Here is a 16,490-nt window from a genome sequence, read left to right on the forward strand (position 1 = left end):
GGGCAGAAGAGGTTTACGAGAATGGTTCCAGGGATGAGACACTTCAGTTATGGGGAAAGATTGCAGAAGTTGGGATTGTTTTCCTTGGAGAGGACAAGGCTGAGAGGAGAATTAATGGAAGTTTTCAAAATAACGAGGGGTCTGAACAAAGTAGATTGGGAGAAACTAGTCCCACTTGTAAATGGATCAAGAACCAGGGAGCACAGTTCTAAAGTGTTTTGCAAAAGGAGCAAATGAGAAAAAAGTTTTTCACAGCGCGAGTGGTTAGGGTTTGGAATGCATTGCCTGGAAGTGTTGTGGAGGCAGATTCAGGCCTAGCCCACATCTTGTGAATGAATAAAAAAATACCAGACTGTGAACATATTTTGGAGATACCAGACTGTGAGCACCTTTTATAGATGCAAGACTATAAACACCTTTTGTAGAAACCAGACTGTGAACACCATTTACAGATACATGACTGCGAACACCTTCAATAGATACCAGACTGTGAACACCTTTCACAGATACCAGACCAGACTGTGAGCACCTTTTATAGATAACAGACTGTGAGCACCTTTTGTAGGTACCAGACTGTGTGCAATTTTCAAAGAAAGCAGACTGTGTACACCTTTCATATATACGTGACTGTGAACGCTTTTTATAGATACCAGACTGTGTACACCTTTTACAGATACATTGTATGGTTTCTAATATCTTAAATAAACATGGGCATTGGTGAGTTGGTGGTGAAATTGAGCTGTTTGATCAACATAAGCTTACGGCAATTTCTACTGGTGTAACTCTTGTCACTGCCATTAACACCATCGATAAAATCTCTTATGGTTGTGTTAATGAATCAGATGGGGGGGGTCAGCCAAGGCTTATTTGAGGGCATTCTGACACGAACTGTGCATGAAATGTTCCTGACCCCTTGCCCATCTCGCAGCACTTCAAAAATGGTCAAATTTGAGATCCATGAGGTTGACTTTCCACAAGCAGGTCAAGATTTATTGAAATTGTAACCATTATAACAGTAAAAAAAATGTGCACACAAAATTAGGAGCTGGTGTGAAATGGAATAACCCATTGGTCATCTGGGTGACATACTAGAACCTTCTGCGTTACTGTTGTGATAAAAGCTCATGCTCCAAAGCCATTATAGGCAGTAAAATTAACTCGCAAAATGTAGTCTGCTGGGTGACTTAGCGACAGTGAAAGGCTGGTGCTAAACTTGTCAAATGCATAGTTTCCTGCGATTGTCACTGTTCAGAATATATTTGCTCATTTCATCTTTTTCCTCCTTGGAGCTGCACCATTTAGCAAGAAACACTGCTGTGCAAGAAACTTTGTAATGCCTTGAACATCCACGGTCAGGCTCCCCAGTGAGCCTCTCCTCTGCAAGTGAAGCGACCATCACTCAGGAAGGAGTGATTACTTTTTCCTTTTCAATATGCCATTTCTTCATGCACAGTTTAATTGGCAAGAACCTGAAGATTTACATATTGACCCAACTCTCCCCATCTCGAAAATATAACACAGTAGGAATTCTTACAGTTGCAGGGGGTGGTGGGGTGGTGGGGGGGGGGAGCGTGGATAACCACCTCCCCAAATGTTTAGCAAAAAAAGCTTCTAAACAAAACTACAAATACTGAACCGGGAAAGATCCTGAATCATTCGGAAAGTAGAGCCAGTCTGTTTGGGATGCATGCATCAGAAAACGAGCCTCCTGCCCCGCTGTTCCAGAACAAACCATGTACAATTTCCCAACGTACGATCACCAACAGGCAAACTTTGTTCCTAAGCTGAAATCTACAATCAACTGGAATGGGACGGGTGCTTTGTAATGACGTCATGCTGTTAAAAGAAGGAACAAAGTATCATGAGGTGTGAGCTTTCTGCTTAATGAAGGACAGATTATAATTCATCTGGTGCCTGATCAGGTCACTCAGAAACACCTAAAAAGTGTTTCCAAAACAGCGCAGGGAGTAACTTTGACTTCGAGAAACGGTGTAAAACATGCAATATCGGATCAGTTGTTTCTGGAGGAGGGTCCGAGAGATTTACTGGAGTGGCACCAGGGCTGGGGGACCTCAGAGACTGGAGAAGCTGGGCACCAGGGCAGAGAAGGTTAAGGGGAGTTTGATGGCCTTTGGCTCAGAATCAGTAACAGTTGGGAAAACTTATAATTATTTTAAAATGTTTGGGAAATCTGTATTGGCTTTTAAAAAAATGTTTGAAAAGGACTTTTAAGAGTTTATATCAATAGTAAATGGATCAATTATAATTTTTAGATAAAATAAAAAAAACTGTCCCTGTGACCTGCTGACCCTTGGCTTGGAAGTTAAAATATAGAAGCTGCTGTACAGCACAAAGAACAGAGAGGAGAGGAAAGAGTTGGCTGCTGCCTGTGGAGTATCAGCTAAGTCCTTGAAAGAAAGGGATTGGAATTCTGCTCGGAAGGACTGTGTGCCTGAAACTGGGACCATACAGGCAGGGTGGACTGGGTACTACCTCCATGAGATAATCTTTGTTGTATCTGCTATTCCGTGTGCAATTTATTCTTTATATTGACTGAGATTTGCCTGTTCATTCATGTTCAATTTATATTGATTCTGATTAGTCTTCAAGCTAAAGTTCCAGAAAGTGAAATCTTTGTTTGTAATTTCTTCATTAGGGGGTTGTTTGGTAAACTTGGTCATTTTGGTTTACAAATCCCCCTCCTACAGACTCTAACAGGAGATTCAACAGAGGCATTTAAAATCACAAGGCGATTCACTGGTATATTGTTTCCTGTGCAGGAGGATCGATAACCAGGGAACACAGATTTAACATGATTGGAAAAAGATCCAAAGGGGGAGATCAGGAGAAATATTTTTATGCAGCAATTTGTGATCTGGAATGCGCTACCTGAAAGGGCAGTGAAAGCAGGTTCAATAGTAACTTTCAAAAGGACAACTGAATAAGGGGAGCTGGTTCTCTCTTGTTGGAGATGGTCATTTTCTGGTACTTGTGTGGTGCAAATGTTACTTGCCACTTATGAACTCAAGCCTAAATGTTGTCCAGGTCTTGTTGCATGTGGACACAGACAGCTTCAGTATCTGAGGAGTTATGGAACTGAGCACTGCAACCATCAGTGAACATCCTCACTCTGACCTTATGATGGAGGGAAGATTATTGATGAAGCAGCTGAAGATGGTTGGGCCTAGGACCCTACCCTGGGGAACTCTTGCAGTGATGTCCTGGAGCTGAGATGATTGACATCCAACAACCACAACCATCTTCCTTTGTGTTAGGTATGATTTTAACAATGGTGAATTACCCCAATCTCTATTAACTTAAATTTCGCTCGGGCTGCCTTGATGTCAAGGGCAGTCACTCTCCCCTCACCTCTGGAGTTCAGCTCTTTTGTCCATGTGTGAACCAAGGTTGTAATAAGGTCAAGAGCTGAGTGATCCTGGCATATCCCAAACTGAGCAGCTTATTGCTGCAAAGTGCCATTTGATCACACTTTCGACAAGCCCTTCCATCACTTTACTGATGATGGAGAGTAGACAGATGGGGTGGTAATTGGCCAGGTTGAATTTGTCCTGCTTTTTGTATACAGGACATACCTGGGCAACTCCCACATTGCTGGGTGGATGCCAGTGTAGCGGCTGTACTGGAACAGCTTGGCTAAACGCACAGCTAATTCTGGAGCACATCTTCGGTACTATTGCTGGAATATTGTCAGGGACCATAACCTATGCCGTATTCAGTGCCTTCAGCCGTTTCTTGATATCATGGAATGAATCGAATTGGCTGAAGACTGGCACCCGTGATGCTGGGGACCTCAGGAGGAGGCCAAAATGGATCATCCACTTGGTCCTTCTGGTTGAAGATGATTGTAAATGCTTCAGCCTTGTCTTTTGCACTGATGTGTTAGACTCTTTCATCACCAAGGATGGGGATATTTGTGGAGCCTCCTCCTCTGTGTTAATTAATTGTCCACCACCATTCACAGCTTGGTGTGGCAGGACTGTAGAGCTTTGATCTGATCTGTTGGTTGTGGGATTGCTTTGCTCTTTCTATGGCATCTGCTGTTTGACATGGAAGCAGTCCTGTGTTTTGGCTTCACCTAATTTTTAGGTATGCCTGGTGCTGGTCCTGGGATGCTCCTTTGCACTCTTCATTGAACCCAGGGTGATCCCCACATTTGATGGTAATGGTAGATTGAAGGGTATTCCAGGCCACGAATTGTGGTTAAATACAATTCTGCTGCTGCTGATGGCCTTTGAATTTTCTGGTGCCTAGGTCGATGCCGGCTATTCTGTCTTTCGTTCTTATTCAGCTTGTCTGTAGCAGTTTGACATGTATGTGTGGCTCGCTGGGCCATTGCAGAGGGCAATTAAGAGTCAATCACATTGCTGTGGGCCTGGAGTTACATGTAGGCCAGACAGGGTAAGGACGGCAGATTTCCTTCCCTAAAGGGGCATTCATGAACCAGATGGGGTTTTACAACAACTCAGTAGTTTCATGGTCACCATTACTGAGGCCAACTTTTCATTCTGGATTTATTGGTTAATGTCATGGTGGGATTTGAACTTGTGTCCCCAGAGCATTAGTCTGGGCCTATGGATTACTAATCCAGTAACATCACCTCTCTTCTACTGTCCTCTGTTACATTAGATAAAAGTTGGGGGTTATCTTTACCTTTCGGGACAACCCTGGAATAGTAAGCAGTTTTAGCAGGCAAGAGCGGCAGCTGATGGTGCTTTATGTGGTTCAGCAGATCACCATTTCTGTTCAACACATGCCCTGGACTGAAAGGAGCAGAGATGAAGGCCATTCCAGGGGTACCAGCCAGGGTGGGAGAGAGAGGAGTGGTTTTATTGAGGACTAGGGTATCAAAGGGTGAAGGTGATGGTGCAGCTGAGCAAATCAGTAGGTGCAGAATTGTTGTGGCAATGTGGGTTTCGCTGGCAAAACCAAAAATTGTTGCCCATCTCCAATTGCCCTTGAGAGGATGGTGATGAGCCACCTTTATGAACAGTCTATCTGGTGTAGGTACACCCGCAGTGCTGTTAGGAAGAGAGTTCCAGGCTTTTGGTCCAATGACAGTGAAGGAATGGGGTAATAGTTTGTTCCAAGTTAGGATGGTGTGTGACTTGGAGGGAACTTATCAGGGGAGGGCTGAAGTAGGGATTTTGAAAGCGCAGTTGTTAAGTGAATTGGGGAATATTTTTTGCCTGGGTTGAAACAGAAAGGTAGGACTGGGGTGTGTGGGCGATGTGGGTAGTGAGTCAGGGTGAGGAATCAGAGATGGCCTTATCTGTGATTGATACAATGGGACTAGCAAAACCACATGAGGTGGCAGGTGGTTGTGAATGTGAGGTGGGAAGTATATATGGAGGGAGAGATTTAGGGAGGATAAGAGGGCAGTGAACTCAGAGGAGAGAGAGAGCGTGATGAGTTGAGATGGAAAAAGCTTTAGTTGGTCAGTTTAATTTCTGTTAAAATGACAACGTTATTGCTGTTGCTGTTGATGTGGATATATATCACTGCATGTTACAGAGGGACAATGACCAGTCCGATGAATGAATGTCCCTAAAACACTGTTAATTCAGTGGATTGGCTCTCCTAATGGTTTAGCAAATAAAAGCACTACCCGGAATGGTACTTGACTATCACACGGGAAGACCCCGAGCTTCAGATCAGCGTGCTGTCAGTTGAAATCATTAAAGATGTATCAAATGGTTTTGCCCACTGCACGATGAACATCTCCCACATTGGGAGAAATTTAGTTATGTTGAAAGTTGTAGGATTATGGAAGCCTTGGCTAGAGGGAGGCAGAGGCAGAGACTGGTGCTCCTTTTAAAGGTGGAACACTTAAAGGAGACATGGAGCAGAGGAAGAGAGAGGGCAGAGAGCAGGATGGTGCAAATAGGTTTAGCTTGCTCCCACAGAAAGATGATGCAATGGGCCAAAGGTCTCTTATCTATATAAGGATCAGGGAGGTCCCTTCACTGTTTCCATATAGCTGCGTAGGTTTTAAGCTTGATGCCCTGTAGAAGATATGTAACCTCCTGACACTCAATGTTGCAGCCTTGTGAGGATACCCGATGAGACTGCAATCAACAGGAGGAGGAGAGGAACGGAAAAGAACTGAGTACAGTTTCCCCATTTACCAGATTTACTCAAATGATACCAGAACTGAGAGGTTATACCCATCAGGAAAAAATTATCAGGCTAGAGGAGAGAAGACTGAGGGATGACCTGATAGAGGACTTTATGATGATGAAAGAACATCGATAGGCTAGATGTAGAGATGTTTCCACTTGTGGGCAAGACCAGAACTAGGCGGCCATCAATATAAGACAGTCACTAATCAATCACATTGGGAATTTAGGAGAAACTTCTTTACCCAGAGGGTGGTGAGAATGTGGAACTCGGGAAAGGTTGAGGTGAATAGTGTCGATGTATTTAAGGGGAAGCTGGGTAAACATGCGAAGGAGAAAGGAATAGAGGGATATGTTGATGGAGTGAATGAAGAGGGGGAAGGAAGAGGCTCGAAACACTAGCAGGGACCAGATGGGCCCAATGGTCTGATTCTGCGCTGTCAATATGTGGTAATTTTTAAAAACTATTACTTCTCCTTCAATTTGTTTCCAACTGACCCATTGCAAGCAACAAGTCTGACTTCTTTTATGTCCTTGCTCCCTCCCCACTCTCTCTTAAAAACTATTCTTACCAGAATGGTGTAAGCATTCTGAAAATGATATAAGCTCCTGTAGTTATAAAAAGCAACGATAACCGCGATGGCCATCTCCAATACGGTGAAGAGCAGCAGACCTATTGTTAAAGAAAATGTTGATGCCTATTGGAAAGAAGGAAAAAGTTAATTCAATCTCAGCTCTTGTGAAATGAAATACACATTAATGGCTGTTTCTACTGGTTAATTGGAGATAAAAACTTTTTAATCATCACTAAACTGGAAATAAGTAGAATAGAAAAAGCTCTTTGAAATGAGACCAGCTTAACTAACTCCAGCCCGTTGAGATGGCTGCGCTCCTCCAATGCTGGTGATTTATACATCCCCAATTCCCAGCACTGAAAACTGACAGCTGCCTGAGCCCGAAATACAACAATTCCCTCCCAAATCCTCTCCACTTTTCTATCTTCTACTTTATGAAGATCCTTCAAGCCCACGTCTTTGAAGGAGTTTTTGGAACCAGTTCTGAACTCTGTTAATGTGGCTTGGGGTCAATTTCTGTCTGATTCATGTGCCTGTGAAGTGCCTTGGGCTATTTCACTGTGTTAAAGGCACTGCCTAAATACAAGATGTTGATGTTATAGGAGCGGTGTGGACACACCAGTCTGACTGGGGACTGCAGATCCAGGAAGGTACAAGCAGTCAGTCCCAGTGGGAGGAGAAGATTTACATTTCTATCGGTGTGGCTGCTGCAGGATTCCCTATTTTCCTGCAATTCCTCAATACACGTACATTACCTCTCGATCTGTAAACCAGCAAGAATTCCTTCTGGAAAAATAGCACTGTACTCCTGTTAGTAAAAACCCCATCACCCCCAGTGTCCACATCCACGATCACGCCCCCCCAAGTGTCAACATCCACGGCCCCATCGCCCCGAGTGTCCACATCCACAGCCCCATCGCCCCCAGTGTCCACATCCGCAGCCCCATCGCCCCCAGTGTCCACATCCGCAGCCCCATCGCCCCCAGTGTCCACATCCACAGCCCCATCACCCCCAGTGTCCACATCCACGGCCCCATCACCCCCAGTGTCCACATCCACGGCCCCATCACCCCCAATGTCCACATCCACAGCCCCATCACCCCCAGTGTCCACATCCACGGCCCCATCGCCCTCAGTGTCCACATCCACAGCCCCATCACCCCCAATGTCCACATCCACAGCCCTATCACCCCAGTGTCCACATCCACAGCCCCATCGCCCCCAGTGTCCACATCCACAGCCCCATCACCCCCAATGTCCACATCCACAGCCCCATCACCCCCAGTGTCCACATCCACAGCCCCATCACCCCCAGTGTCCACAACCACAGCCCCATCACCCCCAATGTCCACATCCACAGCCCCATCACCCCCAGTGTCCACATCCACAGCCCCATCACCCCCAGTGTCCACAACCATGGCCCCATCGCCCCCTGTGTCCACATCCACAGCCCCATCACCCCCAGTGTCCACATCCACGGCCCCATCATCCCCAGTGTCCACATCCACGGCCCCATCACCCCCAGTGTCCACATCCGCAGCCCCATCGCCCCGTGTCCACATCCACAGCCCCATCACCCCCAGTGTCCACATCCACAGCCCTATCACCCCAGTGTCCACATCCACAGCCCCATCGCCCCCAGTGTCCACATCCACGATCACACCCCCCCCAGTGTCCACATCCACAGCCCCATCACCCCCAGTGTCCACATCCGCAGCCCCATCGCCCCCAGTGTCCACATCCACAATCACACCCCCCCAGTGTCAACGTCCACAATCACACCCCCCCCAGTGTCCACGTCCCCCCACCCCCAGTGTCCACGTCCACCCCCAGTGTCCACGTCCCCCCACCCCCAGTGTCCACGCCCCCCCAGTGTCCATGTCGCCACCCAGTGTCCACACCCCCCCAGTGTCCATGCCCCCCGCAGTGTCCATGCCCCCCGCAGTGTCCATGCCCCCCCCCCAGTGTCCACGCCCCCCCCCAGTGTCCACGCCCCCCCCCAGTGTCCACGCCACCCCCCAGTGTCCACGTCCCCCCCCAGTGTCCATGTCGCCCCCCCAGTGTCCACATCCGCCCCCCCAGTGTCCACATCCGCCCCCCCAGTGTCCACGTCCGCCCCCCCAGTGTCCACGTCCGCCCCCCCAGTGTCCACGTCCGTCCCCCCAGTGTCCACGTCCGCCCCCCCAGTGTCCACGTCCGTCCCCCCAGTGTCCACGTCCGTCCCCCCAGTGTCCACGTCCGCCCCCCCAGTGTCCACGTCCGCCCCCCCAGTGTCCACGTCCGTTCCCCCAGTGTCCACGTCCGTTCCCCCAGTGTCCACATCCGCCCCCCCGGTGTCCACGTCCGCCCCCTCGGTGTCCACGTCCACCCCCAGTGTCCACGTCCCCCCCCAGTGTCCATGTCCACCCCCCCAGTGTCCACGTCCACCCCCAGTGTCCACGTCCACCCCCAGTGTCCACGTCCCCCCCCAGTGTCTACGTCCACCCCCCCAGTGTCCACGTCCCTCCCCAGTGTCCACGTCCACCCCCCCAGTGTCCACGTCCCCCCCCAGTGTCCATGTCCACCCCCCCAGTGTCCACGTCCACCCCCAGTGTCCACGTCCACCCCCAGTGTCCACGTCCCCCCCCAGTGTCCATGTCCACCCCCCCAGTGTCCACGTCCACCCCCAGTGTCCACGTCCACCCCCAGTGTCCACGTCCACCCCCAGTGTCCACGTCCCCCCCCAGTGTCCATGTCCACCCCCCCAGTGTCCACGTCCACCCCCAGTGTCCACGTCCACCCCCAGTGTTCACGTCCGCCTTCAGAGGGTGAATATGTGCCGTCTCCTCCCCTCAGGATTGTAATATTTTGGTGATATTATTGGGGATTCGATATTCACGCTGACAACACCCAGACCTCACCTCTCTCAACAACACCAATCCTGTGTTTATGGCACCGTTAACATAGTAAACGCAGCAACCTCACAGAATTTAGAATATCAAGGAATTTTTGGACAAACCTTTACACCCAGCCACGTGAGGATACACTAGGTTTTAGGAAGTATCTTAAAGGGAAAAAGAGAGGCAGTGAGGTAGTGAGAAGGGAGGAATTGCAAAGTTAAGAGCCCAGGCAGCTGAAGGCACCGTCACCGATGGTAAACTGAATAAAATCTGGCATGGAGAAGAGGGCAGAGAACTGAAAGGGCTATAGCACTGGAGGAGGTTACAGAGATAGGGAGTGATGTCCGGGCTGGAGGAGGTTACAGAGATAGGGAGTGATGTCCGGGCTGGAGGAGGTTACAGAGATAGGGAGGGTTGTAGGGGCTGGAGGAGGTTACAGAGATAGGGAGTGATGTCCGGGCTGGAGGAGGTTACAGAGATAGGGAGTGATGTCCGGGCTGGAGGAGGTTACAGAGATAGGGAGGGGTGTAGGGTCTGGAGGAGGTTACAGAGATAGGGAGGGTTGTAGGGGCTGGAGGAGGTTACAGAGATAGGGAGGGGTGTAGGGTCTGGAGGAGGTTACAGAGATAGGGAAGGTTGTAGGGGCTGGAGGAGGTTACAGAGAATGGGAGGGTTGTAGGGGCTGGAGGAGGTTACAGAGATAGGGAGGGTTGTAGGGGCTGGAAGAGGTTATGGAGATAGGGAGGGTTGTAGTTACTGGAGGAGCTTACGGAGATAGGGAGGGTTGTAGGGGCTGGAGGAGGTTACGGAGATAGGGAGGCTGTGTGTCAGCTGAGGGATTTGTAAACAAGGATGAGTATTTTAAAGTCGAAGTGTTGTTTAGGCAGGACTCTGGATTACTGTCTGTAATTTTTCACGCTGCTTGACCAACATTTGGTACCGAATGAGCAGATATTTTCTCCAACTAAGTGTCTGAAACTCGAATGGTGCTGTCGACTCTTTGTAAGGAGAATTATATACACAAGGTCTGGGGTTCAGTCGTGTCAATGTTAGGACAATCACATGGCATGGAAGGAACAAGTTCAATGGGCGGCAAGATCTTTCATTTTCAATTCCATTTTGTCTCAGTGTTTGAAGGGCCTGGGTACTTTGGAATAACAAGAATTGCCATTAAGATCAACTTAAAACATAACAAAATTCTATAACTCATTTCCTTAAAGTGTTTCCTGTAAGGGAGCATATTGTGCGATATAGATCACATACATAAGGCAGAATTTCTACTGTATGTGAGAATCGTGGAATATTTTACTCACGGAAAAAAATACAAGCTCAGGAGCTGGAGTAAAGAGTAGTGAGATGGAATATATTATGATTCCAATGGCTGTTGCAACAGCACTGACGCTGTTCATATATAGTCCTGCCTTCATCTAAGTACAATACAAGACAGAACATATCATGCTTCAAACAGTGTAAAGGATCTAAAGTATCAATCTCACAATCACTGGCTATTTATTACAGCTTTTCTGGAAGTGGCGGGAGAGAGGTTTACTTGTCCCAAAATTCTGCTGTGCCCAGTTTTTTTTGTGTGGGGAGTGAGGGGCTGATGGGAAAAGAAATGGGGCTGAGGAACTTCTATTATTCACTCTGGACTAGAGAATTCTCCCTCTTACTTTTGACTCCTGTTTTTCTGTTTCCATTGTTGAACACGCTGTATGATGTTATTTGGTCTGCTATTTGAACAGAACTGGTCACGCATATATGTTAAAACATAAAATCATCGAATGAGATCACATGGATTTGACCCATTGTGGGAGTACTAGCTCTCACAGTGTACAGTTATGATATTATTCTAGAAAAAAACGGTTTTGAAGGTCACATTTTGTAAACCTTGGACTGAGTTTCCAAAATAGACTCCAAGGGTCACTTGAGTTTCTCTTTAGTTTGGCTTTGAACCCCCTCAGCCAGACAGAGAGGGGACATCCCATTGAGTTTTAAGTGAATGTTCCAAAACAATAACCAGAAACTTATTGACCTGATGGCTTTTCCTCCAGACACAAAGACACTTACTGATAATCCACTCTAAGGTCTGGACAACCTTGACCCTTTTGATCACTACAGGGGGTAAGGAGACTTCAGATAGCTGTAATGAAATTACAACTTGCCTTATTTGGAAAGATAACTTGGGTTTTTGCACAGGGTCACATGATAACAGCGGCCACCTTAGCTGGCCTGCAAAAGGCATTGAAAAGGACAGGAAAAGACAGACCCACAGAAAACCATCTTGGAAAAGGCTTCAATCCAGGGACAGACAGAGAAAGGCATCTGAAACAGTTACTGGTCTGCTGCAAGGTAAAGACTTGTGAGGAAAGTTATAGGTCATGGAATAAAAGGGACAGTAGCTACATGGATACAAAATTGGTTGAAGGATTGGAAACAGAGAGTAATGGTTACTGGGTATTTTTCAGGTTGGAAGAAGGTTTGTAGTGGAGTTCCCCAGGGGTCAGTATTGGGACCTTTGCTTTTCCTGATATATATAAATGATCTAGATCTTGGTGTGCAGGGGACAATTTCAAAGTTTGTGGATGACACAAAACTTGGGAGAATTGTAAACTGTGAGGAGGACAGTGTAGAACTTCAAAAGGACAGAGACACATTGGTGGAGTGGGAGATAGGGGGCAGATAAAGTTCAATGCGGAGAGGTGTGAGGAAGATACACTTTGGTACAAAAAACATGCAGAGACAATATAAAATAAAGGATACTATTCTGAAGGCCGTGCAGTAGAGAGACCTGGGTGTATACGTACATGAGTCATTAAAGGTGGCAGGACAGGTAGAGAGAGCTGTTTCTAAAGCATACAGTATTCTAGGCTTCATTAATAGGGGCATAGAGTACAAGAGCAGGGAGGTTTTGATGAACTTATATAAGACACTGGTTAGACCTCAGCTGAAGTATTGTGCACAGTTCTGGGCACCACACTATTGGAAGGATGTGAACACATTGGAGAGAGTGCAGAAGAGGTTTACGAGAATGGTTCCAGGGATGAGACACTTCAGTTATGAGGAAAGATTGGAGAAGTTGGGACTGTTTTCCTTGGAGAGGAGAAGGCTAAGAGGAGAATTGATAGAAGTTTTCAAAATCATGAGAGACCTGGACAGAGCAGACTGGGAGAAACCGTTCCCGCTCGTAAACGTATCGAGAACCAGAGGGGGCACAGGTTTAAAGTGTTTTGCAAAAGAAGCAAATGCGAGGTGAGAAAAAAGTTTTTCACACGGCCAATAGTTAGGGTTTGGAATGCATTGCCTGGAAGTGTGGTGGAGGCAGATTCAAGAGGGCACTGGGCGATTATTTAAATAGAAACAATGTGCAGGGTAACAGGGAAAAGGAAAAGGCAGGAACTTCGCATAAAGTTAAAATGCTCAGAGAGCCAGTGCAGACACGATGGACCAAATGGCCTCCTTCTACACCATAACAATTCTGTGATTCTGTGAACTAGGCAGCTAGAAGTTCCATGCCTACAGACGAGAAGTAAGGCACGAAGATCAAAGCAAAAAACTGCGGATGCTGGAAATCCAAAACAAAAATAAAAATACCTGGAAAAACTCAGCAAGTCTGACAGCATCTGCGGAGAGGAACACAGTTAACGTTTCGAGTCCGTGTGACTCTTCAACAGAACTAAGGAAAAATAGAAAAGAGGTGAAATATAAGCTGGTTTAAGGGGGGGGGACAGGTAGAGCTGGATAGAGGGCCAGTGATAGGTGGAGATAACCAAAAGATGTCATAGACAAAAGGACAAAGAGGTGTTGATGGAGGTGATATTATTTAAGGAATGTGCCAATAAGTGACATTAAGAGTAGAAAGCAGGACGAGCAAGGTACAGATAGCCCTAGTGGGGGTGGGGTGGGGTGAAGGGATCGAAAAAGGCTAAAAGGTAGAGATAAAACAATGGATGGAAATACATTTAAAAATAATGAAATAGGTGGGAAAAGAAAAATCTATATAAATTATTGGAAAAAAGGGGGATCGGAAAGGGGGTGGGGATGGAGGAGAGAGTTCACGATCTAAAATTGTTGAACTCAATATTCAGTCCGGAAGGCTGTAAAGTGCCTAGTCGGAAGATGAGGTGCTGTTCCTCCAGTTTGCGTTGAGCTTCACTGGAACATTGCAGCAAGCCAAGGACGGACATGTGGGCATGAGAGCAGGGTGGAGTGTTGAAGTGGCAAGTGACAGGGAGGTCTGGGAGATGCTTGCGGACAGGCCGAAGGTGTTCCGCAAAGCGGTCACCCAGTCTGCGTTTGGTCTCTCCAATGTAGAGGAAACCGCATTGGGAGCAGCGAATGCAGTAGACTAAATTGAGGGAAGCGCAAGTGAAATGCTGCTTTACTTGAAAGGAGTGTTTGGGCCCTTGGACGGTGAGGAGAGGGGAAGTAAAGGGGCAGGTGTTGCACCTTCTGCGGTTGCATGGGAAGGTGCCATGGGAGGGGGTTGAGGTGTAGGGGGTGATGGAGGAGTGGACCAGGGTGTCCCGGAGGGAACGATCCCTGTGGAATGCCGCAAGGGTGGGGTGAAGGGAAGATGTGTTTGTTGGTGGCATCATGCTGGAGTTGGCGGAAATGGTGGAGGATGATCCTTTGAATGTGGAGGCTGGTGGGGTGATAAGTGAGGACAAGGGGGACCCTATCATGGTTTTGGGAGGGAGAGGAAGGTGTAAGGGCTGATGCGTGGGAGATGGGCCGGACACGGTTGAGGGCCCTGTCAACCACCGTGGGTGGAAAACCTCGGTTAAGGAAGAAGGAGGACATGTCAGAGGAACTGTTTTTGAAAGTGGCATCATCAGAACAGATGCGACGGAGGCGAAGGAACTGAGAGAATGGGATGGAGTCCTTACAGGAAGTGGGGTGTGAGGAGCTGTAGTCGAGGTAGCTGTGGGAGTCGGTAGGCCTGTAATGAATATTGGTGGACAGTCTATCATCAGAAATTGAGACAGAGAGGTCAAGGAAGGGAAGGGAAGTGTCAGAGATGGACCATGTGAAAATGAGGGAGGGGTGGAAATTGGAAGCAAAATTAATAAATTTTTCCAGGTCCAGACGAGAGAATGAAGCAGCACCGAAGTAATCATCGATGTACCGGAGAAAGAGTTGTGGGAGGGGGCCGGAGTAGGACTGGAACAAGGAATGTTCCACATACCCCATAAAGAGACAAGCATAGCTGGGGCCCATGCGGGTACCCAGGAGGAGTTTAAGGAGAAATTGTTCAGTGTGAGAACAAGTTCAGCCAGACGGAGGAGAGTGGTGGTGGATGGGGATTGTTCGGGCCTCTGTTCAAGGAAGAAGCTAAGGGCCCTCAGACCATCCCGGTGGGGAATGGAGGTGTAGAGGGATTGGACGTCCATGGTGAAGAGGAGGCGGCTGGGGCCAGGGAACTGGAAATTGTTGATATGATGTAGGGTGTCAGAGGAATAACGGATGTAGTGGGAAGGGACTGGACAAGGGGAGAGAGAATGGAGTCAAGATAGCAAGAAATGAGTTCCATGGGGCAGGAACAGGCTGACACGATCGGTCTGCAGGGACAGTCCTGTTTGTGGATTTTGGGTAGGAGGTAGAAGCGGGCCGTCCGAGGTTGGGCGACTATGAGGTTGGAAGTTGTGGAAGGAAGATCTCCAGGGGAGGTGAGGTCAGTAACAGTCCTGGAAACAATGGCTTGATGTTCAGTGGTGGGGTCATGGTCCAGGGAGAGGTAGGAGGAAGTGTCTGCGAGTTGACGCTCAGCCTCCGCGAGGTAGAGGTCAGTGCGCCAGACAACAACAGCACCACCCTTGTCAGCAGGTTTGATGACAATGTTGGGGTTGGACCTGAGAGAACGGAGTGCAGTAAGTTCAGAGAGAGACAGGTTAGAGTGGGTGAGAGGAGCAGAGAAATTGAGACGACTAATGTCACGCCGACAGTTCTCAATGAAAAGATCAAGAGAAGGTAAGAATCCAGAGGGAGGGGTCCAGGTGGAGGGAGAATATTGGAGGTGGGTAAAAGGATCCGTTGAACGGGGAGAGGACTCCTGCCCAAAGAAGTGAGCACGGAGACGAAGGCGGCGGAAGAAGAGTTCAGCATCGTGCCGAGCCCGAAATTCATTGAGATGAGGGTGCAAGGGTATGAAACTAAGTCCTTTGCTGAGAAGTAAGGCACCTTCTCTCCTCCCTGTAAACCCTGATTCCACCTATTAAGCTCACATATTAAAGCAACCTCTGGCAATTTGACAGTGAAAGCCATCACAGCTGCAGAGACTGCTCTACAACCTCAAGACCTTCCGTTCAGACAATGCAACACCTCGATTTCAAAATATATCAGGCCTGCACCAAATATGGACTCATCTTGATTTACGTTTATAAGTATCACTTTATCTTCAATCTTAACTAGTGTTGTGGACCGAGATGGGAGGAGTGCGCAGTCAATTCTAGCCCCACTTCTCCACAAGTTGTAACAATAGTTTAAGTGTTTAATTCACCCACAAAACTGGCCAATTGTTTACTTTTGACACTGTTATTCCTAGCGTAAAAAGACTCTAATTAGGCTTCTTTCAGTAAAAGCGGGAAAAAAAAATGGTTTATTATGAAACAAACTACTTTTTAAAACAAGTTAATAAACTGGTTGACATATAAGTTGTAGTTTAGAAGTGTAATGATTTTCCCCTATTTAAGAAAGATATTTGAAACCCCATACACTCTCAAAACAAACAACAGTCCCCCGTAGAGGCTAGAGTAGGGGAACATTTCTTATAAAAAGGGTCAAATTTGAAAAGATGGTGACACTGTTGACCTAACAATTCTAGTCATAATAGATCTGGAATTGTTGGTGAAACTGTCCTTGATAACTCTTACTTATCACAACTTTGCAGAATTTCAAAATAA

General features: G+C 47.4%; 1 protein-coding gene across 1 annotated transcript in view; it reads right to left on the bottom strand.

Annotated features, from left to right (window-relative positions):
* Positions 1 to 614: 614 nt before the first annotated feature.
* LOC144676790 (uncharacterized) overlaps positions 615 to 16,490 on the bottom strand; it is a 28,292-nt gene continuing 12,416 nt past the window's right edge. The window contains exons 6-7 of the mRNA XM_078537113.1: positions 6,710 to 6,835; positions 615 to 1,836 (exon numbers count right to left, since the gene is read on the bottom strand). Of these exons, the coding sequence (XP_078393239.1) occupies positions 1,798 to 1,836; positions 6,710 to 6,835 (165 nt within the window). The 3' untranslated portion in view covers positions 615 to 1,797. The remainder of the gene's footprint in view (positions 1,837 to 6,709; positions 6,836 to 16,490) is intronic.

Source organism: Cetorhinus maximus, unplaced genomic scaffold (genome assembly GCF_964194155.1).
Source record: "Cetorhinus maximus unplaced genomic scaffold, sCetMax3.hap1.1 HAP1_SCAFFOLD_1916, whole genome shotgun sequence".
NCBI classification, from domain to species: domain Eukaryota; kingdom Metazoa; phylum Chordata; class Chondrichthyes; order Lamniformes; family Cetorhinidae; genus Cetorhinus; species Cetorhinus maximus.